The sequence below is a fragment of the Wolffia australiana genome, chromosome 19, assembly GCF_029677425.1.
Source record: "Wolffia australiana isolate 7733 chromosome 19, ASM2967742v1".
NCBI lineage: Eukaryota > Viridiplantae > Streptophyta > Magnoliopsida > Alismatales > Araceae > Wolffia > Wolffia australiana.
Window position 1 is genome coordinate 5825929 of NC_135853.1, and position 25092 is coordinate 5851020.

A 25092-nucleotide genomic window follows, 5' to 3' on the forward strand; every position below is an offset into this window, starting at 1 on the left:
AATTTGATGCAGGATGACTAGAGGAGACGGGATGGAACGACAACTGGTGTAGGATATTGGGCGACTATGGACGGGGTAGGATAAAACTAACCACAAATCACACGATCGATTCCGAAGAATTAAATCTGATGAAATCTGATGACAGTACTCTCGTCGAGGACGGGAGTACTGTCTTCAACCACCTCGGTAATGCTAAGCACCAAAATCAATAAATTCAAACGATCGCCCGCTTGAAGATTCAAAAACCTATTCAACAACTCGCTTGAAAATTTGAAATCCAAAACAAACTCGACGTCGATGGATGAACTCTTGATGAATACAGGACAATGACCACAAGACACCAAAGAGTATAGGAGTACCGTAACACTAGATTAGTGTGTGACGAGGATGCGGGAAATTGTTGAAGTGTTGATAAAGGGCACGAGGTTGAACGATGATACGAGCGTAGGGTGAAGATGAGATAACGTGGAAGTGGGCGGAGGTCTGCGCGTGGGCGGACGACAAACTGCGCCGACGGGTTGTGGCATGCGTGCGGGAGGGCTGCATGCACGGGCGGTGGCCTGTGCGCAGGTGGGCGTGCGCAGGTGGCCGGCGCGGGCAGCCTATGTGGGCAGCCTACGCGGGTGACCTGCGCGAGTAGGGCTCACATGGGCGATCAGTGTGGACAGCCTGCTAGGGCGGCTGGCGGCCCGTGTGGGCAGCCTACGTGGGCAGCCCATGCAAGTAGGACTTGCGCAGGCTGCCATCGTGGGCAGCCTACTAGGGTGGCCGGTGCGGGCAGTCTGTGTAGGCGGCCTGTGTAGGCAGCCTGTGTGGGAGGGATTATGCAGGCGGCCGACGTGGGCAGCCTGCTAGGGCGGCCAGCGCGGGTGGCCTGTGTGAGCGGCCTGCGCGGTGAACTGTGCGGGCAGGGCTTGCGCGGGCGGCCGACGTGGGCAGCATGCTGCTAGGGCAGCTGCGCGGGCGGTCTATGTGGGTGGCTTGCGCGGGCGGCCTGTGCAAGCAGGGTTTGCGCGGGTGGCCAGCGTGGAAAGTATGTTAGGGCGGCCAACGCGGGGGCCTATGTGGGCGACATGCACGGGTGGCCTGCGCGGGTGGGGCGTGCACGGGCAGCCAGTATGGGCAGCCTTCGCGGACGAATGAACATTAGGGCTGCGAACAAGGAGCTTCTCGGGCACTAGTGGCAGTAACAACGACGGCAGCGACGGTCCGAGAGGAGAGAGGGCTAGGGTAAATTTTCCTAGAAGAAAACTTCAATTCCTGAAAATAAATTCACCAAGTGTATCGTGCAACATTGGCCTACATATAGACCTTGGAGGAAAGAGAAAATACGAGAAATAAAATAAAAGTACACGACATGTTGTCGTGTCACGTCAAAGGAAAGTTCTGGATCTGGCGTTGACTACATGTCATGATGTGTGACGAGACGTGTGTAGGTGGATACGCGACTAATGCCGATGTGTTGACTTGGTCGTTATGATGTCGGTTGTGCAATTGATGTTGGCGACAAGTCATGGTGCGGGACGTCTGAAGTGATGGTGGCGGCGCGTCAGAAAAAGGTGTGTTGACGTCGCTGCGACCACCCAAACCCCATCCCTAACCCTAACCCTAACCCTAACCTTGACAATAACCCTAGCCACAAATATAAACCTAACCCTAACTCTAAGCCTAACTCTAACCCTACCCCTAACTCTAACCCTAACCCTTAAAATAAACCCAACCATAGTCCTAATCCTAAACCTGACCCTAACCCTAACCCCAACCCTAGCCCTAAAAATAAACCTAACACTAACCCTAGCCCTAATTGATGTCAGCTGTCATTCGGGTCGTCGTTTGGTGGACACCGAATATGATGGTTCGGTGCCGATAAGTGATAATGGTATCAGACTTCCACGATGGCGTCATCTGATCGGGAAAACCCTAAATGTAAATGTGTTACGACGCAATGCAAGATGTGATCGCGGCTGGAACCTGATCATCATATCGGCTTTACATCGGATTGTTCACTGACCCATTTCCGAATGGATGTTCAAATTTGACTCTATTCGAACACAGTGTCTGAATGGGATTGGTCCTAATGTTCGATCGAATCGGGCATTCCAACAATTGAATTAGAACATGGATCCTTCAATTTGTGATTTGGGCCGAAGCGGATCATTGAATCGGCTTCGCATCGGATTGTCTGAAATGACCCGAGTTTGGGTTGGATGTTTGATTTGATTGGATTCCAACGCGTTGTTCAAATTGGATCGGTTCAAATGTTCAAATCCGACCAGACACATTCCATGTGGTCTTGGACCAGCTCCAGCACTGCCCCCGTCGAAGCTCAGCCCCTCCTGCGCGGACCAGCTCCAGCGCCACCCCCGTCCAGGCTCAGCCCCTCCGGCACGGACTGGCTCCAGCGCTGCCCCTGTCCAGGATCAGCCCCTTGGGCCCCAGCTCCTCTGCTGTGATAACAATTTACCATCGCAGGCGCATCAACTAAAGGATGGCGCGGCCGGCGACAGCGATCGCGAAGAGAAGGAACAAGCGGCAGAGCTGGACTTCTGCTTCGGCCGCCGGAGATGGCGGCGCTGGAGAAGAGGGAGAAGCAGTCCGGGAGCGAGCTCAGACTCCGCGCGGAGGTCGCGGCGCTGAAGACAGTGAGAGTCGAGATGGAGGAGGCAGCGGCCCTCAAGGCGCTCCATACTATTCTTCACAGTCCTACTTTTCATTTTATTGAGATCGCGTGAGAGACAGATTAAAAGAGAGCGAGAGAGATTAGAAAAAATAGGGAGGGAGGGAGAAAAAGAGAGAGTGAGAGAGAGATTAAGAGAGAAATTGAGAGTGAACGAGAAAGATTAAAAGAGAAATAGAGAGAAGGAGAGAGCGTGAGATGAAGGGATTAAACAAGAAATAGATTGAAAGAGCGCATGAGAAAGAGATTAACTAGAAATCAAAACAGTGCGCGAGAGTATGAGAGAAATAAAGTGATAGAGAGCGTGAGAAAGCATATAAATAGAAATAGTGCGTGGGAGGAGTGTTTTGAGCAACAGACCAGAAAATTCTAGAGAGAGAAAAATAGGAGACATGGGTGACAAAGTTATCGGACACACAAATTATATCTCTTTCATTTTCTCCAGTTCTCTTTCCCAACCTTGCTCTCTTTCTCACGAATATTCGCTCTCATACAACCAAAGGTAGGTCAATGATACTGGAGGCACATTTTACATTGGGAGAAAGTGACACCTCCGACAGGAGTGTTTAAGAACGAAGTAGACACACGTGGCGAACACAAGGGGCAGCAGGGAAGGCAAAAAAGAAAGAGAGAGAAAGTTCATCAAAAAATTTACAGGACATTCCCCATGCTCTTGGTTGGAGTGTTTTGAACAAGAACAGACCAGAAGAGAAAAAATTAGGACTCATGGGGTGACAAGGTTATCGAACACACCAAAGAGGCCACATTGAGGAGCTGGACATGTACAAAGCCCGTCAGAAAAAAAACAATGGTTCTCATCGGATTTTCATTGCCGTACTGGGGGAATCACTTAAGGGACCCCTTTCTCAACTTCCTGAGGGAATCACTGTTATACAATGAAAGGGTGTCTTCTTCTATCATTTTCATAAAGAACTGCAAGAATCTGGATTTCCTACAGAGAAACTGCTGCTGCCGACCACGGTGGGCGATTTCAACTGCTATAAGTAAAAAACCTGATTTTAACACAGTCTCTAAAAAGCATTTCATAGTGCTACTCTACAAGTAGTGTCCTCGTATAGAATCCTCACGCCCTCCTCCAGCAGCCGCAATGATGTGAGCTAGAAAGGTGAGGAAGAGAGGAGCCATATCAAGTGTTTGTTAGGCAAAGTCTTTCAATCACAGTGCGTGGTTGAATGGACGGTTAACATATACCTGAGGATGTTTCCTTAACCACAGAATGTATGTTTAGCATATCCCAGAGGAGAAAGTTAGGAAGGAGCTGAGAACGAGAGAGCGAAATGAGGAGAGAGAAAGAGCGAAGGAGAAAGACTGATTGATTCTAGGAAGGAGCATGAGAGAGAGAGCGAGAGGGAGAGAGAAAGAGCACGGAAGAATTTGACATGGTTGTTCTGTTCTGTTCGTTTGGGACGAACAAAAAATTTGCACAAAAGAACCCCACAATGCCTTGCTCTTTGTTCTGTTCTTTTACTTTTTTCGAAATGAACAAAATTCACACATTTGTTCAAAAGAAGAACAAAATTCGCACAAAATGAACAAAAGGACCGCACACTGGCCTGTACAATGTTCTGTTCAAATTTATTTTTGTTATGTTTGGAAAACCGAACAGAACGAACAATTCTCACAAAACGTCCACGTCTAGGGAGAACAACCGACCGATCTATGAAGGAGCATGAGAGCGAGAGAGCGAGGTTGGGAGAGAAAGAGCGAGTGAGAAAGACCTATGCATGTGGGAAGGAGCATTAGAGAGAGATAGGGAGAAAGAAAGAATGAGGGAGAATAACCAAGCAAGCTAGGAAGGAGCATGAGAGTGAGAGCGCAAGATTCAGGGAGAAAAGTAGAGAGGGAGAGAGCGAGATTATAGGGTAAAAAAAGGGGGAGGTTGAGACAAATACGGATGCAGCAAAAGAGAGAGATGTGGGGAGACAGACATCGAGATCTTGGTTGAAAAGAAGAGAACTCCAAGATAGAAAAGCTGAGATGGAGAGAAGGGAGGGAGATTTACACAAGTAGACTCTGTAAGGTTCAACGGTCAGGGCTCGTCAATGAACTAGTGGCAAAATTCATGAACACGTTTGGACACTTCACTAATTCCACAATCTCATGCCAAATATTTACCTGCATCCATAGCTCGGGCAGTTTCCACTAACCGCAGCTCGAACCAGCCAAATCTAATAAACAATCAACAGAAATGAAGAACAATAAAAAAAGAAATTAAACATAACGAGTCGACAAATTTTCCGGTACAGCAAGGATGATCTAGCCCTCTTGACCAGCCAAGAAGAGAAAACACTCTAAATATTTCTCGTCTTTATTCAGTGAACGCTGAGCAGCCAGACGGTCACTTTTTCCCCTCGGCTCTTGCAATGTCGCATACCAAGCCGCCGATAGCATGTACAGAGATGACCAAAAGATGCTGTAGTCTTCGCCTCTTTGTCAGCATTGGCTGCTGTAGTCTTCGCCTCTTTGTCCGCATTGGCTGCTGTACTCTTCTTCTCCGTCCAGGACTTGGACCAGACTGCTGTTTGCCGAAGCACGGGCAGACCCTCTTCCGGGAACCCTACCACTGCCCTTACCCTTGCGCCTCGTGGCGAGAAACCCAGACGCCAGCGCCTCCAGCGCCCGGGCTGTCAACGGCCGGTTCCTCGTGCTCTGCCGCCGCGCACTCACCTCTGCCGGTTCCTCCCATAGCGGCTGCTTCTCAACGGTCTCGCAGGAATCGAAATCCGGCGGGAACTCCGGCAAATTGAGGTCGATCAGAGGAGTTCTCGGCTCGGCCTCCTTCTCAGACGAAGCCAAGGCGAGGAAAACAGACTCAGGGTTCCTGCACGCGGTCAGTCTCTGCCTCTTCAACACGGGGGACAGGTACTTGGGCTTGCATTTCTTCGGTTTGAACCCATTCGGGCAGCTTCTCTTCGCTGCTGGCTCGGGCTTTGGTTTCTCATGCTCGCTCGATGATGACGACGACGTCTCCGAGCCGTCATCGCTCTGCGAGCTTCGGCACTCGGCTTCGGAGGCATCAACGGGTAGGCTCCTCAGTTGGCGCAGCCCGGCGTTGACCAAGCTGGTGTCCACCACCGTGAACTTCATCAGCTCAGGGTTGACCAATATGGCACCCTCCCTTTCCTCGAGTTCAAGAAGCCTTGGGTTCGACACGACTTTGTTCAGCACGTCGGTGACAGAGTCGAAGTAGTGCTTTCCCTTGATGAGCTTGCGGGAGAACTTCTTGACGGCGGGTAGCAAGAACACAAGCGGGGCCGGCCTGGAAGTGGTGGAGGCGAAGGGGGTGGTGGAGTCTTTGGGCTGCTCCGAGTGCCAGCCTTTGGCGAGAAGGCGCGGCCAGACGGCTTCCCAGAAGAGATCGTTCGACTTGGTTTTGCTCAGTCTGAAGTCCCCCGTCAGGAATTTGATGATGTCTCCGGGCGTGAGAGACGAGCACGCCTTCCCGATGGGGATCTCGGCCCGGGTGGACAATCCGTGGGATGCTTTGACGGGGTCTGATGGGATGGCCGTGAGATCGTAGTTTTCTACTCCGATGCCGACAGCATTGACTAACGCCTTGAGACCGACGGTAGCCTTCAGAGCGAAGACGTACTCCTCGAGGGATAATCTGCACTCGCTCAGTGATCTTGTGGCCTGAGAATACACCGTCGGTCATTTGCAAGGAAAGGAATGAATTGACGAAGAAATGGTTAAACAGTAAATAACAACAAAGAAAATATGCAATTTTTCCTACAGTCCTATTTTGCCAAACCAAGAGAATATGGCAAAAGAGGAGCGTTCTTTAGAAAATTAGCTGATGAAGTTCGGCCGAGACGTAAGAAACACTGATGTTCTTTTAGTATTCCTTTTTCCTTAATTTCTTTTCAAACTTGAACATCCCATTTAGTTCTTTTAGCACGAGTTCATGGAGAAATGAAACACCAGTATTGGCAGTCGCTTAATAGAATGAAAATTCCAGTGATTATAGTCAACTAATCGCTTAAAATAGTCAGTTCATCTCTGGAACTTTCATTCAATTATGTAGGTAACTAATCATTCAGTTTGCGACCAAACTATTCCACAGGATACGCACAATTGAAAGACAAAATCTAGATTAAACAACGAATGATTACACGATGACCACGGCAGAATCAGAGGCAAATCTAACAGGCATTTTAGCCTGAACCATGATCAAAGAGTATGATTTCTGACGAGGTAATAGTAAGCTGATTCCAACGATCACTAACAAACCAAAAAATAAAATATTAAGTAAAGCTCTATTCAATAATTTGGATAAATTGTCCACCTTTACAAGAATCTGGATATGAAAAAATTTGGATGATGAAATAAAGTTAAATTGCTGGTTTAAAATGAGGAAATTGTACTGTGCGGAGAAAATCCAAATGCATGTTTGGCAGTGCACCCATGAATTTGTTAGACGAATAAATGTGACACCCTACTTAAAGGAGATAGAACATGAATGACATTAAGAGCTTCTGCTGGTTTTTAGGATTTTATGCCCTCAGTCCTAGGGCAGCATTGTCCTCCATCTCCCTGCCTCCTCTCTCCCCTCAGATCATTCAAAGTTTAACATGATATCGGAAAAAGTTCAATGAAAAGGAAGGAGATGAGGATAAGTTGAAGTAAACCCTACATCGACCAGGGCCTTCTGCCGCTGTGGGAGGTAGCCCACCAACTTAGAAACTGCAAGACCGAGACCCCTACACTCTGTTGGCTCAGGCTCTTACCTCCACAGTGGGTGTCGCCCTTCTTCATCCTACCACTCTTCACCGGATCCTGCTCCAGGGGCAGAGGCAGCACAAAAGCCCACTCTGTAAAGGCTGCAGGCAGCTTGATGATGCCTTTGATGGCATTTTTCATGAAGGGAGGATGTCCTCAGACTCTACGATGCTGGCACCAAGGGATTTCTTCATCTGTATGAACCTCGGGTTGAGCTTTTAGTATGATGACCCTCTCCAAGAACCAGAGCCTAATGAGGCCCACCCAGTAAGGCCAGTCTCTGCCTACAGGACCTTGACCTGAGGTTCATACAGATAAAGAAATCCCTGGGGACCAACATAGTTGAGTCAAAAGAGATCTCCCCCCCCACTTCGCCCCCCCCCCCATGGTATACGTTACAGGCCATATGGGTTAAGAGAGATGATACAAGTCGATCCTTTTCCAAGCATTACCAAAGAAGTTGGCCTGAAAAGATCTGAAAAGAAAGCTCAAGAACTAAAGATCTGAAAAGGTATAAATAAAGGGGGGCGGCGGCTGAAGAAAACAAGTAGTTACAAGATTCAGTTGCAGTTTGCAACCGGAGGCTGGAGAGCAGGAGTCGGCCTGCTGTTCCAGAGGGGAGAGCTTGTCTCTTCATCGTTTCCCTTTCTTCATCCTTGTTCCACTTCTCATCTCTCATACCTCGCCATACACATTTCCCGTTATCATCTGAACTATCCCTTTTCTGATTGAATTCTGGAACAATTTCCCTATTCTAATGGAGTTTTCTGTTGGAATTACTCAAGATCTACAACAAGAGATCATGGGTCTATCTTAGAGCGTCGAATCCGACCTGGGGATTTTATATCAAGCATGGCAGACTCCTCCCCCTTACTTATCTTACTCTACCCCTCGGGGAGTAGGACAACAGATTAATCCCAGGCAAACAGTACCTACTCCTCAGAACAACTCAAGTTATTCCAAACATATCACTTCACAGAAGACCGGCAATCCTTCTGTAACTCAAGGACAAAACTATATTCCACCACCTGAACAGAACAACCGTCGACAGAATCTGAGGACCCCAGCCTCCGAGTACCAACAAAGAAAGGACAAGGGTTTTTGCTATTATTTTAACGACAGATTCACTCCTGGTCACAGATGTCATAAGAACTTAAATCTTATATTGGTACACGATGGAGATGATCAGCAGGTTACAACAGAAGAACTGGAAGAAGACCCAATGCAAACCGATGACGACCCTATTACACATGGACCATTGTTCCTAACGAGAGTGAATTTGACCAGTAACTGGTCTACCTACCACAGGTTCACTCAAGATGTGGGGAACTAGTTCGAGTGATGGTTTTGAACGATGGAGGCACCACTCATAATTTCATCAACTCGGCAATACTTTCACACTTGAGCATGCCAGGCCAGAAATTTGACGTTATGATGGGGGATGGATACCTCAGCTCTTCTCAAGGGGTTTGTTTAAACAGCCATCCGCATCAACAGAGTGTGGATATCATCCAAGATTTCTTACCTCTCCCACTCGGCAGTAACCACATTATTCTGGGAGTGCAGTGGCTAAAGACGCTTGATTAGTTTTATTCCAATCACAAGTTACTCACTCTTACGATTTTGTCGCAAGATCCGTCGTACGTTCTTTAAGCAGATCCGGAATTTAAACCATTAAGAGTCGGAGGGACCGCATTCAGCTCAAGACATCCTAAGGAGCAAATGGCAATTCAGAAAGCTGCATAGTATCTGTAATCCCCCCTCATCAACAGTACTTTCTCTTGAACTCACTTTGGTTATTGATAAACTCAAAATTCTGTATCCGTCAGTATTTCAACCCAAGCATAAATTTACCTCCTAAGAGAGATATTGATCATAGTATACATTTATTTCATGTGTCAAATCCAGTCAACACACCTACTTCCACAAGTATGAGATGGAAGAAATAATACAAGAGATGTTGGATTTAGACATGGTCATTCTGTTTGTTTTGTGCGAATTAGAGCGAATTGTGCGTTCTGTTCAGATTTCCGAACAGAACAAAATCAAATTCGAACAGAACATCGCACAGACCCATTGTGGTTCGGTTTGTGCGAATTGTGCGAATTTTGAACACTGTGCAAATTTTGTTTGTATTGTGCGAATTTTGTTCGAATTGTGCGAATTTTGTTCGAATTGTACGAATGTGCAAATTTGTGTGAATTTTGTTCAAAGTGTGTGAATGTGCGAATTTGTGCAAATTGTGCAAATTGTGCAAATTTTGTTCGGATTGTGCGAATTGTTCGAACATCTGTTCTAATTTTCGCACAAAAAAGAACAGAACAACGAACAGACCCCTCTGCGGTTCTTTTGTGCGAATTTTTTGTTCGTTTGAAAAGAACAGAACAGAATGACCATGTCTAGTTGGACTCCAAAGTGATCAGGACATCAACCAGTCCCTTTCTATCCCTGCACTATTAATAACAAAAAAAGATGGGGGCTGGAGGATTTGCATCGATAACAGAGCTTCAAATATAATCACAGTTCCTAATCGTTTCCCTATACCCATTGTGCGAACTGATGAAAGAATTATATGGAGCCACATTTTTTTCCAAACATCGATGCAAATCAGGATACTACCAACCACGAATGCACGAAGGATGATATATCAAAAAATGCATTTTTTTTTGTAAAGTGACTTAAGGTGGTCACCCGACAAAGCAGTAACCCCCCGGAGTTACATGTGGAGATAGTTAAAGCTCTCCTCCCCATATGGCCACCCCCCTCTTAACTGATTACCCCTCTAGCGAACCAACGTGCCATGAGGCCCTCGACCTCGTGGGCTAGTCCTTCCTTGGGTACCTTGACCCCCTTAAATAACACCTCATTTCGGTGTACCCATATCGCCCAGAGCACTGTCAACGCTCGACCACCCACTTCCCGCCTCCTAAGGCCCCCTTGCCTTATGAACTCCCGAAAAACCACCTCGGACATCACATTCAGTGCCAAGTGCACTTGGGTAGCCCAGATCGAACGGGCAACTAAGCACTCAAAGAATTGATGGTTGCAGTCTTCGTCCCCATTCGTGCATAGAGTGCACGTCGCAGAGGTATTAGGATATATCCTCCAACAGAAGACGTGTGTCACTGACCTCTTGCAATGTAAGAGCCAACCAAAGATCTTAACCTTTAATGGAATCTTAAGGCGCCAGATGGCCTGACATGCCTGGATTGGTGACTGATCCTACGTTTCTTGGCATAGCTTCGTGTAGGCCTTCCAAACAGAAAAGGGAGTATTTGTCTGGCACAGAGACAAAGCTTGTTGCATGGCTAAGAAGGATGCCACCCTTTGATCTGAGAGAGCACCGTCTATCGTCAGATTCCATATGTTGTCCCAACAATCTGCCACTATGGCATCAGGTCATCTGGCCAGCACATAGAGCCGAGGAAATGCCTCCTTCAATGGGATGTCTGAAGACCATGGGTCTCTCCAGAAGCAAAACAGGGAGCCATTGCCAAGTCATGCATTGAAAAAGTCTTTAACTTGAGGGAAAATCTGTCTAAGGCCCTGCCAGAAAGGCGACATTCATCTGCCTGGGGCTGCTTTCTCCACCCAGTTTAAACACCGACCATAGCTGTCGCCAAAAATTTGGATGGCTAGGTCTTCTTGAGGGTGCATAACCCGTGTCACCCACTTTGTTAATAGTGTTGTGTTCGTGCATTTTGGGTGGAGAACACCCAGGCGTCCTTGTTTGGTAGGTATGCAGACAATATCCCATGCCACCAGCGCCAGCCCTCGACCCTTGTTAGGCCCAGCTCCTTTCCACAGGAAACGACGCATCAGGCCTTCGAGCCTCTGACAGATTCCTACTGGCATCTTGAACACCAAGAGGTGGAAGATGACAGTACCGACCTCACTAGCACCAGTCGACCTCCTCTAGACAGCACCCTGTCTTGCCAACCTTCTAGTCATCTCTCAACCTTCTCTACCACCGGCTGCCAATCTACCTTAGTCATCTTTCCTGCGGTCAGTGGCAGGCCCAAATATGTCATGGGTAGGCTTCCAAGTGGTGTACCAAGTGTCTCTGCGCATCGTGACGCCTCCTCTTGAGAGAGGCAGCTACCCACAAAAGCTGATTTAGCCCGGTTGATATGCAGGCCAAAGAAGTCTGCAAATAGATCTAATAAGGTGGACAAGTTTTTCGCCTCCTCCATCGAGCCGTCTATAAAGAAAATGGGGTCATCTGCATATTGCAGTAGTGGAATACCCTCGGGGTGGCTTGTTGTCTGATATCCCATTCAGAGCCCGTGGAGCTTGCTAGGTTGGTGCAAGTTGCGAGTGCGTCTGTCGCTAGGACAAAAAGTAAGGGGGCAAGCAAGCAAACTTGCCTTACACCTCTTTGCGATTGTATACGCCCTCCTTCCGGCCTCCCATTCAACAACACTGACAAAGAGTGTGAAGTTATGCATCTCTTTACCCATGTGATCCATTCCTTCGGGAAGCCCCTTCTCTTCATTGAGGCCCAAAGAAAACGCCAATCTAGTGTGTCGTATGCTCTGGCGAAGTCCACTTGCCACATGAACCCCTTGGTCCGGTGCCTTTTCCATGAAGCTACTATCTCTCCCGCTACAACTGCGCTATCCACTACTAGTAAGCGGCCCAGTATGAAAGCTGATTGGGAGGGCCCGACAAGCTCTCCAATCACTACTCTCAGCCTATTCGCCAAGACATTTGTGATAATTAGGTAAATGGAGTTTGATAGCGAGATTGGTCTGAAATCCTTGATTTTACCTGCGCCGTGTATCTTTGGAACGAGAAAAAGGTATGCTTGGTTGATTCTCTCCATACTGCCCATCCCTTGGCGAAATTCTTCAAGTGTGGCCATCACATCGGTCTCACCAAATCCCAAAACTCTTGGTAAAAGAATACTGGTAAACCATCTGGACCTGGCGCCCCTTTGCCTTGACCTCCTCCTTTGAGAAAGGGCGAATCAAATCAACCTTGTGAGCCAGGTTCAACATTCGTGCACCCTTGCCACCCCACACCCACCGATTTTGCCGTCTTTTTTTGTAGAACGAGCAGAAGTGTTCAGCAACAGCACAACCCACTAGTTCTGGTCCGACGTGTTCCTAGCCTCCCGCTTTCAGTTTTTGAATGTTGTTTATCCTTCTTCTCCCATTAGCGGCTAGGTGGAAGAATCTTGTGTTCGAATCCTTCCATTTAGCCATTAAAATGTCCCCTTTCAAGGCTGTTTATGGTCGTGATCCACTGATATGTTCCTGATGACGTATCGTGTAGTTTCTTGTACTCAAAACAGTTCAACGATTCAATGATGAAATTCAACGTCAACAGCAGAGTTCCACGGGGAAGGAGAGGAGAGGAGGAGGGAGTTCCCGGGGTGGAGACAAGGGAGAGAGAGAGACGGGAACGGCCGGAGGGGAATTGTCGGCTCCGCAGTAAGGAGGACACGTCGACCTACAATCACGAGAGTGAAGGAGTGAGGAACCCGGTGAGGGAGTTAAGGAGAGGAGGGAGGGACGCTTACTTCTGAATGCCTCCCTTCCCCATCCTTGGGGACATGCTTAAGTAGGTGTAGGGCCAGCGGGGCTCTGTTCGGGTGTGACGGGCCCGGCCCGGCCCTTCCGCCTCGCGTAGACCCGTCGCCGGATCATATCATCCACCTACATACTACATTATGGTACTCCGACATCACCCTTAGATTCTCTGGAGAACCTCTTAATGGAGAGAGATCAAAATCTGACTTCACTCAAATCATAATTGGGCAAGGGCCAATTATATATGAAAGACCAGGCCAACAAAAAAGAGGAGAGAAGAGCATTATGAGGAAGGAGATCTCGTTTACTTAAAGATTCACCCTTATCGTTGACTTTGACCATTATCAATGTGTGCCTCTGATCCCTAGCTAAACACCATTCAGAGAAATTTTCGCCCAAGTATTTAGGATCATATAAAATACAAAAGAAAATAGGATCCCGAGGCTTATAAATTACAACTATCGGAAGGAGTCACAATACACCCAGTTTTCCATGTTTCCAAGCTGTGTCGTTCTATTGATGAAAGTCAACAAGTGATGGATATTCCTACTCACCTCTCTGATAATTTGGATTGGCACGTATTCCCAGAATGCGTGTTGTCCTAAAGATTTACGAGGAATGGTGTATGCAAGTTTTGGTCAAGTGGAAAAACTTGCCGAATTATGAGGCTTCATGGGAAGATGTTGACGTCATCGAGCACCAGTTCCCAGCTTCCCACTTGGGGACCAAGTGATCTTCGGCAGGAATGTTAAAGACCTTCCTAGGACGTACCAACGCAAACGATGAAAGAGGGCTACCACATCACGTGCCAGCCTGGAATACGAGCAACCAACAGAATGAGAACAACAGGGTGTAGAAGAGAATGAAGAGGAATCTCAGCAGAGGCGAAGGGACACACATTTTTCCCTCGTATTTTTTGAATCAGTTAGATGGGAGATTCTCTCGAAAAAGGAGCCGATCCAGCTTGTTCCACCACCACCGGGAGGAGGGAGCCAATCTGGTCCTGCCTGCATCCATATAGTTTCACACTTACAGTTCTTCCCAGTGTAATCGAGGATCCACTTCACATTTCCTTATTCTCGTGGATCTTGGTTTTGTTTCTCTTGAAGTTTATTGTTGCTTATACATGCACAGTGGAGTACATAATCTATCAACTGTTTTGTTGGATTCAATAAATGAACAATGCTCGTGCATATTCTGCACAAGTTTGCAGTGTGACGCAAAAAATATGAATCCAAACAACACACTCATAAAAAGTGTTAGAGGACAGCGACTTTGTTGTAATTTCACCTTAGAGTTTCTAATCCCCATATAAAGTGAGGCAACAATTAGGGGTATTTCGTCATATGACTTTGATGTAGTCCCCTTTAAATAGTCATGGCCCTTCCCTATGAATATCAGTCAAGAAGTCTTTGAACGGTATTATTGTCATTTTACAGATAAATTTTCATTGTTCGAACTCAAAAATTACAGGAAAGGTCCTAATATTTGTAAAATGGAAACATTCAGAACTAACTAATTCGAAAAAACAGCATTAACCATATTCTGAAGGAAAATTAAAACAAAATCTGTTTCTGAATTGGTGATCTCAAACAGTGAACTAACCTCAACCAAAGTACTTCTGCTTTCAACAGACAAATTGAAATCCAAACGTTGCAGAAGCTCATTATGCCGCCAACCACTAAAAATACGTTGCCCGTGGATATGTCTTCGGGTCCTAACCTTCCTACTATCTGCCCATCTACGATGGGCATCAGATCTGTAAAACTTTCCATAGTAGAAGGACAGTATCTCCCCCATCCTTTTGCAGTCCATAAATCTCTTAACTTGAACAAGATTCTTCTCAAAAATATAAAGCCCCAGTAGGAATATGTTCTCCTCATCACAAGTCCATGTACTTGTTGGCAAGTCAGGAATCGCCTGAAAATTTGTACCATTTGGTTCGCACTTATAGGTAGAAAGCGCTGAAGAACTTATGCATGTCTTTGTCACTCCATCCCTTTTGACAGCCCATGTCACTGGAACTTCAAGCCCCATATATAGAGGGAATTCAGTGTCTGTGTGCCACAGTCTTCTTTCCAGCGGAGGCAATGTTACCTGGTACTCATCGCCAATGCGAGGAGGTATTGGTTGTTCTTCTAATAGATCGGGTGTTATTGGAGAATCAGATGAATAATGTTCAGATGATGTATCTGCGGGACAGTCTTCGTCTTGATACAGTTTTAGAAAATCCATCTACGAACAGAGAAAAATGTCCATCAGAATAAATGTAATTATAGAAATAAATTAAAGGATGTTCTCATTGAATTTCGTTGATATAATATGGAAACAATATAAAATAACGAGAATTCGGACACGGGAATCTGTTAAACCATGTGAATGAAGTATCAAACCTTCATCAATAAGAAGACTTAATTCGAGAAGGTGTTCTTCAAACCATTTGTACTAAAAAATGGCCGGATAGATTTTAATTTTGACCATAAACCTACGTGCCGAAGGGCTCTATAAATAACCATAAGCACCCACTGTATAATTCTACTAAATAAAATCATGATGAATAAAAATAACAAAGAAAATACCAAAATAAATCAAACCTACAATAAAGACGCAGAAACAGTATAAAATGATAAGCTAGAACAGAGGGCCCAAGGCCAAACAAAAAGTCCCAAATAATTTCAGATTTCTTTCAAAATGGTCGTTCCATGACCAGAAAAAATGTAACTTCCACCTCAAACGTGTTGAAAAAGAATTTCGCTTCAAAACTGTAGTAATATAAAGAAAACAGACAATGCAGTCTGAGAGGATTCGTAGTATGATGCTTGCTAATGTTTTGCCCTAAAGTTCTTCCAACAAACACAAAATATCAGTGATCAAGTCTAATTTCCAACAAGATTTTAGTAACCCTTTCTTGTAAAAAAAATATTTTCGTAATTCATTTCTGAAACGAAAGTTGTTCAGAAGGGGACGAAAGTTGTTGATCTAGTTAGTTCCACGGTGTCGCTGACCATTCACCAATATCAGAGTGGGACTGAATACTGTAATGTACTTAAAATACTTAAAAGAACAAACATTTTCCGTTCGACACAAGACGCGATTAAAATTGTTGCAGACACACGAATCCTACGATGAAGCTACCGTGAAAGGAGCCCTAACTAACGAAATTCGCTTGCTACTTCAGATACGGGGCAGCACTACCTCAGAGAAACACGAGCAAAGGTTTTAGAACGAGAGAAGGATAGAATCACCAACCCGGCGAACTATCCGACGCCTGTCGACCAACTCACGGGTCAACGCCAGGGACGAAGCAATCAGAGCAGCAATCCGCTTCGCTAGTCGACATATCCTGCGAGTCACAGAAGAGGAAACCGAGGTTCTGGCGAAGGTTCAGACGAAATTCATCAAACAATCAGCGGAAAGCAACACGAATCTAGCAAACTGTTCAAGAGAGAACAGATCAAAGATGCCCTACCACAACGGCAATTTACGAAGGTCGCTCGACGAGTCGAACGTTTGAGGAAGAAGAAGAGCATGCGAAGGAAGCACACGTGAAGAAGGATTGAGAGGACGCTCAAACTAACCATGGTGGCGCACGACGCACCAGAGCAGCGAAGAAGAAGAGACCGTCCTATCGAACGAAGCCCCCTTAAATAGGGAAATAAATGCTCAAATTACGATTTCATCCACGAAAAGAGCCTCAAGAAAGACAACCCCCCGAGAGAAATCAGGATATGGAAGGAAGGATCAACGCAAGAGAGAAGACGACGACGGCGACCGCAAGAGAGAGAGAGAGAGAGAGAGAGAGAGAGATGGAAGCGACAGCTTCTTCGTTCCGAACAGGATGCAAGATAGAGGGGGGAGGGAGAGAGAAACTCTTCGTGGGTTAAGATTCTTGTGAAGGAGGGGCTTGGCAGTAAATAACCGCCTCCCTCACTCACGTCCTACGTGGAAGCTCCGGGCTTTATGGGGGTCGTGGACGAGTCTTATTGGCTCTGTTCTTTGAGTGGCTCGCTGACCATGAACGCCGTAAATAATGTAAATTATTACATTATTTGCATTTCTTTATTTTTTAGTTTTACCAGCAAATCATACGGGGGGGGGGGGTATATTCGGAAAACAGATCGTCCTAGAACTGTGATGGCCACGTAAGCTACGTGAAAAACTATAATAGGTCTTATTCGTCATTTGACTCTGTATTTTAAATGGAAACTTTATCTCCGAAAAGGATTGATCTGTCTCTCTCTCTCTCTCTCTTTCAAATCGCGCTCTCTCGTTCGACCGCTCTCTCTCTCTCTCTCTTTGATCTCTCATAATCTCGCTGTCTCTCTTCTCATTGGCTCGTTCAGCCTACCTCATTCCGTTCAGTCTTCGTCAATGGCAGTCCTCCAGTCTAGTCAACCGTCCATCGGTCTGGAAGATGGTCGATGACAAGTTTGGACAGGTCCCTTATACTTCCAACAGGCATCGCATCTCTATCTCTAATTCTCTTCGCTTCGCCTCAGTCTCGCTCCCACACACTTATCTTCCTGGTGGGGAACCAAAGGGGACCCCCCCTTCCCTTAACGAGATAAAACTTCCTGTTATCTCTTTTTGTATTTTTATTTTGGGCAAATACTACGAAAGAGCATGAACTTTCGTTTTTGTCAGCCGGGCAGCATGAACTTTCATACTTTCATGAACTTTCATGTTTGTTCAAAAAATAGCACGAACCAATAAGAAGATGCCAAGTGGCGTCTTCTTTTTTTAGCGACGGTCAACTGCTGACGTGGCTTCCACCGTGGCAGCCAGATGGACTCCACGGTGGCATCCACATCTCCGGCCGCCGCCGCCGCCGGCCGCCGATGCCGCCGCACGTCTCCGCCCCACGCCGCCGCCCCCGACAATGCATCCCTCGGCTCCCGATCCCCCTCCAAGAACCCATCTTCAAAACTGAACAGCGAACTCACCTGAGCAGCCGATGCCCTCATCCTCGTGCGCTTGTCCTCGTCGATCCCCCTCCTCATTGATCGATTGCTCGCCGAACAAATCCCCCTTCTTCCTGCAACGCCACGAACAGGGCGATTTCCGACCAGTCCACCACATCGCTGAATGGTAGATCCAAGATCGGATGGTCGGAGACGACGATCGGCACGCATCCCGCCTTCATCGCCTCGCCGATCGGGAAATCGCCGCCGTAGCCGTGGAAGAACAAGCAGAACTCGTTGGCTGACATGATCTCGGCACGTGCGCTCGGAGCGCGACATCCGTTCACCGCAATCAATCCAGGAACGGTCCGGACATCGTCCGTAAGTGCTTGAGCGGTCGGATCAAGGGACTCCGGCGGAGAAGCGCTCGTCAAACCGCAGCGGCGCGTCGTCGTCGTCGACGTCGTTGAAGACAGAGATGGGGAGGTTCTCCCTGCCGGAGGAGAGGTCCAGGGAGAGAATTCCTCTGGGCCTGGCCCTGAGCATGTTGAATTTGAGCTCCTCAGCGAGCTTGATGGCGATGGAGCTGAGCTTGGGCTGGTTTTCGATCCTGGAGAGCTCAAATTTGAAGACGATGATCCGGACTTGCCCGGCTCGGACCAGCAGCGGTTCACCCGGTAGACGCCGTCGTAGACGTAGAGCCTGCCGGAGGGGCTAAGCATGGTTTTCAACCTGGCCCCGCGTCTCCGCCGCGACGTGGTCGATCCCGGCCTGGACCTGCCTGTGCAGACCCACCACGCAGAGCTCGATCCGGAAGAAGAACACATCGCCGACCCAGGTCCCCAAGATGGGTCCGACCACGCGGACCTCGCGGTTCAGTCACAGGCCCTGCCTTAGCATCAGCGTGGCGGCGTTCATGGCAGAGGAGCCCTTCTTCCCCCAAGGTTTGAAGATGGGTTCTTGGAGGGGCATGGGTTCTTGGACGGGCGGCGTCGGTGGCCGGATACGGGCGGCATCCGCGGTTTGAAGACGGGCGGCGTCTGCGGTTTGAAGACGGCGGCATCGGCGGCCGGAGAGGGGCGGCGTCGGCGGCCGGAGACGGGCGGCGTCGGCGGACGGAGATGGGTGGCGGCGGGGGGCGGAGACGGGCGGCGGCGGCGGCGGCCGGAGACGGGCAGCGTCGTCGGTGGCCGGAGACGGGCGGCGTCGGCGGCGGGCGGAGACGTGGATGCCACCGTGGAGTCCACCTGGCTGCCACGGTGGAAGCCACATCAGCAGTTGACCGTTGCAAAAAAAAGAAGACGCCACTTGGCGTCTTCTTATTGGTTCGTGCTATTTTTTGAACAAGCATGAAAGTTCATTTTGCCCGGCTGACAAAAACGAAAGTTCATGCTCTTTCGTAGTATTTGCCCTTTATTTTTCTTTTCTTTCTTTTTATAGTTTTCTGTTTTTTTTACTGTAATCCAAAACGTCCCAAAGGGAGAAGGTTATAAAAACCTCCTCCCTTGAAGTGAACAGTTGCTGAATTTTGAATAAAGTATTCATCTTCACCCTGTGGGCTTCGCTGCCGCCGTGTCACCAGACGCCCCCCACGCCACCCACGCCGCCGCCTGCGCTGTCGTCGGTGCCGCGTGCTGCCGCCGGGCCCGCGCCAAGCTCTCCTCCTCTCGCTTGTGACGAGTTGTTGCTGTCGCCGACGTCGTTCTGCCGTCAACAGTCCGTTTCTCTCGTCTTCATGGTCGCCACCATCGCCGTCCTACATCTCTCTCTCTCTCACTCTCTCTTGCTCTCTCTGGCTCTCTCTCTCTCTCGGTCTCTCTCACTCTCTCTCGGTCTCTCTCACTCTCTCTCTCTCCCTCCCTCCCTCTCTCTCTCTCCCTCCCTCCCTCTCTCTCTCCCCCTTTCCCTCCTGCTCTCTCTCTCTCTCTCTCTCTCTCCTTCTCTCTCTCCTCTTGGCTCCTATCTGTCCTGCGCTACGCGTAGTCAACTACGACATTTGTTGCTCTACTACCTGACTTAATCGCCTACTTTCGTGTTGCCTGGTGCAAAGTTAGCAAAAAAAATCCATACAAGAAAAGACTGAATAATTTCCCAAGAAAATACTAGCTAATTCTTGTCTTCAAATTCCAAGTGAAAACTCAGAAGATCTATAGAAAAATAAGCAAATCTCATTCGTTATATCCAGCTCTAATAAAGTAGTTACAGTGAGTGACCACTAGACATCTGAAGGTTCACTGCAACCTTCAACACCCTCAGAATTCTTGGAATTCTCTTGACATTTTGGTTCTTCTATCGAATCTTGTAGCTGCAGAAAGAACATTAAAAGCAAAATTATGAAATACTTTCAACAAGCATTCCCAGGATTAATATCTTTCCCCTAAACAATGATCCTTGTCGATCATCCTTCCAAACAACTTGTGACATTCGACTAACTTCCTCATTAGAAATCAAGGTATTTCATGCAATGATAATCACGAATAAACGTGTTAGCGAATCAATACGGTATTAATAAAAGGAGGATGCTAAAAAACAGAAACCTACCCCCAAGCTCTTTAGACTGCTAGTGACTTCATCTTGCTGGAGGTGGAGTGTTGACCTTAATTCCAGAAATTCCTGGGGGCCAGGTCAAGCACAAGAGATATGAAGAAACGGATGGAAGAAGAGAGTAATCTACAGATACCTATGTTTCACTCACAGATTTGAATTTTTCTAGTTCAGTGCTCAGCAAGATCTTAATCTCAAAAAGCTCCTGTAAATGAAACAAAGAATAACTTCAACTACGCATGCACTTTGTACTCCAGAAACAATTCCAAATGATTAGTTGCCGATACTAAAACTAGAATCCAGGAATTAGAGTTGATTTTCAAAGAACACTTTCTTCGCTGTCCGTAAAAAGGACATTACAACAGTTATTCCCAGAAGACGCCGAGTCTAAGTGAGCATATGAAATAATGAACGTGACCCCACAAAGCCCATAAATTAACCTATAGACCCTGTAACTACTACAGATCAGACATTCCGAAAAACAAAAAAATTACAATACTAGCAGTTTGAGCAATTCATAGACTTTCGATAACTCCACGCTTTTTTGAAATCACATTATGCCCTTATTATAGATATAGAATGAAACTTTGGACCATTCTTGAAGAACTCAGATTTTTTTTTTTGAACTATCTTGAAGAACTCAGATTTTTTTTTTTGAACTATCTCGAATAACTCAGATTTTTTTTCTGAACTATCTTGAAGAACTCAGATTTTTTTTTTTGAACTATCTTGAAGAACACAGATTTTTTTTTTTGAACTATCTTGAAGAACTCAGATTTTTTTTTTTAAAACTATCTTGAAGAACTCAGATAAAGTATTAAAATCACTTGCCCTAGGGAATGATAGACTACTTACATTCGTACAAGACTTGACTTGGGTATCAAGCTTCACCCTCCAATTTTGCAACTCCTGCAGCAGCATAAGATGAACTAATTTGGTTTAAGCAAGACTATTGCCTGGATCAGAGATGAGCGAACCTGCTTCAGCTCTTGGATTCCCTCCACGAGCTCCTCCCGAGACTCGGCCAATTGCTGCCCAGAAAAATAATATTAAAAATCCAAATCAACCCCACAATCAGGATAACTAACAGGGGCCGCTGCTTTTTACCGCCAGTCTCGAATCAATCGTTCGGTTTTCCTCTTTCTTCTGCAGAATAAACACCAACTATAAAGGATTCACTAAATAAAAGCATCGCCGCGCATTACAAGACGAGAAAATTATTTCTTTTTTTCTAAATAAGGCACGGAAATGAACCCAGATCGGTTGAACAGATCAATGAAGCAACGATATTGCAGGGGGAAAATTGAATCATACGGGCGGGGAACGGTGTTCGGGATGGATTGGAGACGAGGAGGCGCTGTGTTCATCCATCGATTTCTAGCTCCTCGCGACAAGGTGAGCGTACCGAACGGGAATGATTTACAGCTTTGTGCTGCGAAAATCTGAATGGAATATCCGCCGAAATGGAGCGACTGACGTGCAGTGAGAACGGCCGCGGCGGTGCGGACACCAAAATTGGGGGAAAATTTTTTGAATGACGGGAAGAAAAAATAAGAGAAAAGGAGATTCATCGGGCTAAATTTCAAGCACATTTCGGCCCATCCCGTCCAGCTCTACGAGAAGAATGGATGGCAGTATGATTATACGAGTTTACGGATGACGACATGATGTAGTGTAAATTTTATAGATTAGGGACGCGGACGGGACGATTTTTCGTCTCAGACGAAAAAATCGTCCCGTCAGAGCATATGGACGAATTTCGGGACGAACATTCGTCCCGTGGGACGAAAAAGCCGTCCGTCTGGAGGTCTAGGACGATGGACGTACAGATGTGGACAAAAAACTGGCGGATTCACATCCGATGGTTGACATCTCGCCACGTGGCCTTGCTATGACAGTTTGCATTAAGGTCCTTGTGTTTTTTTGTACATGCAAATTGATGCCGCTCAGAATTAATTGTATATATGTCCATTTGCATTCTCTCTCCTCTATATTTCCATTAAAATACTTAGAAAATTCAATATTAAAAATATTAAATAGGTTTGTGTAAACCCTAGAGGGTCTGGGGGAGAAGAGAGGTTGAAGGAGAATAGAATGTAATGACATAATGAATGAGAGTTACAAGAGGGGTATATATACCCTTAAGAGATAGAATAGAGAATAGGGAATAGGGCTAATGGGCTTATAGAACAGGGCCCATTAGCCCATAGAGGACATGTCTCACTAACAGCCCCCCGCAAGCGAAGTGTGGATATCGTCCATACCGAGCTTGGATACTGCACGCTGCAAGAGAGGCCTGGATAGGCCCTTGGTAAGCACATCAGCAGCTTGATCAGAGGAAACAACAAAATCAAGGTCAAAGATGCCCTCGTCAACCCGCTCCTTGAAGAAGTAGCGGTCACGTTCCATGTGCTTGATCTTTCCCTGCTGGCCCGGATTCTTGGCCAGTGCAATTGCCGACTTGTTGTCACAGAAGAAGTGAATCGGGCCGGCATACTCAACCCGTAGGTCATGGAGTATCCCATAGATCCACCGAGCCTCCGAGGCCCCATCAGCAAGCGCCGGTACTCGGCACACTAGAGCGGGACACTTTGTCCTGCTTGCTGCTTTCCAACTAACCAGGCTGCGAAGCGAAGGTGCAGTACCGGTCGTGGAGCGATAATCAACAAGGACCCCGAAGTCTGCATCGGTGTAGACCTTCACCGTCCGTCCGAGCTGCAAGGAAAGAGTACACCTTCCCTGGACAGCCCTTCAGATACGCAAGTACCCGGTGACCGCTGGCGATGAATGGCGTGTGGATCATGCATGAACTGGCTCGGAGGTTGACGGCGAAGCTGATGTCGGGCGAGTGTGCGTCAAGTAGATCAATTTTCCCACAATCTGCTGGTACTCATAGTGATCCACTGAGGCGAGTCCTCCCCTTCCCCAATTTTACGTTAGGTCGAGGGGAGTGCTGGCTGGCGCACTCCGTCATGCCGGTCAAAGTCAACAAGTCCATGCAGTACTTCTGCTGGGAGACGAAGATACCCGAGGGAGTAAGCAACTTCAAGGCCAAGGAAGTACCGAAGTTGGCCCAAGGCCTTGATCTCGAACTCCTTAGCCAAAGCGGCAGCAAGACGTGTAGTTTCGACCATATCAGACCCCGTCAGCAGCATATCATCCACATAGACAGCAAGAATGGAGACACCACCGGACGAATGCGGAAAAACAGGGTGGCATCCCCATTACTCTGGGTGTATCCTCAGCCTTCATGACAGAGGCGGCGACCGAACCACATCCGTGGGGACTGTTTCAGTCCATAGATAGACTTACGCAGTCGACAGACGGTGCCGGCGGGCGAGAGGATAGCCCGGAGGCTGCTGCATGTAGACCTCCTCAGTCAGATCCCGTGCAGGAAGGCGTTCTTCACATCGAACTGTCGAATTACCCACGAAGTGAGCCGCCAATGCCAAGAGAAGACGTATAGTCTCCATCTTCGCCACCGGAGAAAAGGTCTCGAAGTAGTCGACGCCATAAGCTTGGGTGAAACCCCGAGCCACAAGTCGAGATTTGTGACGCTCGAGTGTCCCATCTGCATGGTGCTTCTTAGCGTGGACCCACTTGCACCCCACCGCCTTCTTTCCAGGAGGAAGAGGGCGATATCCCAGGCGATTCTTGAGCAAGGACTGCATCTCCTCGCCCATCGCGCTTTCCAATGAGGAGCGATAGCGTCGGTGATGCGGCGAGGGATGGGATCCGATTCGAGGCGGGAAAGAAACAGCCGGTAGGGGGTACTCAGCCGTGCGAGAGATACATAATGAGACATGGGATAAAGGGGAGTGCGGGTGCACTTGCGAACCCCTTTGCGAAGGGCGATGGGCCAGCCAAGATGATCATCGTTGCCATCGGAGGAAGGAGGTCCATCGCCGGAAGAAGAGGGAGCGGAAGCATGAGTAGGAGGAAAATCAGGAGAACAGTCATGAAAAGAATCCTCGTCGGGAGTCGGCAATGACTCGCCGAGAGGAGAGGAAGTGTCAACCATCGGAGAGGAAGAGGCCTCAGGAGGAGACCAAGAGGGAGCGACATCGAAGTCGGGAATAGGAGGTGCTGGAAGAACCTCAAGAGATGACGAAGAGGGGACTGGAGGGTCAAAGGAAGATAGATCATGAGACGATGACACGGTCGGAGCAGTGGGCTCATGGACGGAACCGGTTCCAAGTGGGGCACCGAAGGATCCTCATCCAACGGAAGGCGGGGTGAGGAAGAATAATCTCCAAAGTAGGGCTCGTACTCGGCAAAGGTAACATTCGCCGAAACGAAGAACCGCCTGGAAGGCGGATGATAGCACCGGTACCCTTTTTGGAGAGTCGAGTACCCCACAAACACACACCGTAGAGCTTTAGCATCCAGCTTCGTCAAGGTCGGTGAAGTATCGTGGACGTACGCCGTGCATCCGAATACCCGTGGAAGAAGGCCGGTCTTCAATGGAACCCCGGGAACGCCGCACGAGACGGTCAAGAGGCGTAGCAAAGTCGAGGATTGGGATGGGAGGCGATTGATGAGAGGGGTGCTCGTCAAAATCACCTCACCCCAATATGTCCACGGAACCGTATAATTCTCCAAGAGTGTCCGAGCGGTCGAGGTCACATAGCCGATCCGCCTTTCTGCCATACCGTTCTGCTCCGGTGTAGCAACACATGAGGACTCGTGCAAGATC

At 47.7% G+C, this 25092-nt stretch overlaps 4 protein-coding genes across 9 annotated transcripts; all 4 read right to left on the bottom strand.

Moving 5' to 3' along the window:
• Positions 1-4887: 4887 nt before the first annotated feature.
• Positions 4888-16820, bottom strand: LOC144715557 (uncharacterized). Of its 5 annotated transcripts, none has more exons than XM_078590492.1 (5): positions 16660-16819; positions 16530-16576; positions 16201-16294; positions 14557-15186; positions 4888-6331 (listed from the first exon to the last, which is right to left on the bottom strand). In XM_078590492.1, exons 4-5 carry the CDS (start codon positions 15184-15186, stop codon positions 5132-5134), a joined length of 1830 nt encoding a protein of 609 aa, XP_078446618.1. In that variant the 5' UTR covers positions 16201-16294; positions 16530-16576; positions 16660-16819; the 3' UTR covers positions 4888-5131. The 5 variants fall into 5 exon arrangements, with proteins under 5 accessions (XP_078446618.1, XP_078446615.1, XP_078446617.1 ...); XM_078590489.1 differs by having other exon boundaries at positions 16421-16576; XM_078590491.1 differs by having other exon boundaries at positions 16530-16820.
• A 747-nt stretch (positions 16821-17567) lies between these two features.
• Positions 17568-19703, bottom strand: LOC144715654 (uncharacterized). The gene is made up of 2 exons (XM_078590611.1): positions 19404-19703; positions 17568-19103 (listed from the first exon to the last, which is right to left on the bottom strand). The coding sequence occupies exon 2, from the start codon at positions 18677-18679 to the stop codon at positions 17948-17950; it is 732 nt and encodes a 243-aa protein (XP_078446737.1). The 5' UTR covers positions 18680-19103; positions 19404-19703; the 3' UTR covers positions 17568-17947.
• Positions 19704-19932: 229 nt separating this feature from the next.
• On the bottom strand, positions 19933-22030 carry LOC144715819 (uveal autoantigen with coiled-coil/ankyrin). Of its 2 annotated transcripts, XM_078590823.1 has the most exons (7): positions 21711-22023; positions 21504-21542; positions 21374-21427; positions 21252-21305; positions 20548-20601; positions 20394-20465; positions 19933-20157 (listed from the first exon to the last, which is right to left on the bottom strand). In XM_078590823.1, exons 1-7 carry the CDS (start codon positions 21765-21767, stop codon positions 20068-20070), a joined length of 420 nt encoding a protein of 139 aa, XP_078446949.1. In that variant the 5' UTR covers positions 21768-22023; the 3' UTR covers positions 19933-20067. The 2 variants fall into 2 exon arrangements, with proteins under 2 accessions (XP_078446949.1, XP_078446950.1); XM_078590824.1 differs by lacking the exon at positions 20548-20601 and having other exon boundaries at positions 21711-22030.
• On the bottom strand, positions 21972-23551 carry LOC144715512 (uncharacterized). Its single transcript, XM_078590446.1, has 4 exons — positions 23363-23551; positions 22799-23111; positions 22661-22723; positions 21972-22009 (listed from the first exon to the last, which is right to left on the bottom strand). The coding sequence occupies exons 1-4, from the start codon at positions 23549-23551 to the stop codon at positions 21972-21974; spliced, it is 603 nt and encodes a 200-aa protein (XP_078446572.1).
• Between the last annotated feature and the right edge of the window lie 1541 nt (positions 23552-25092).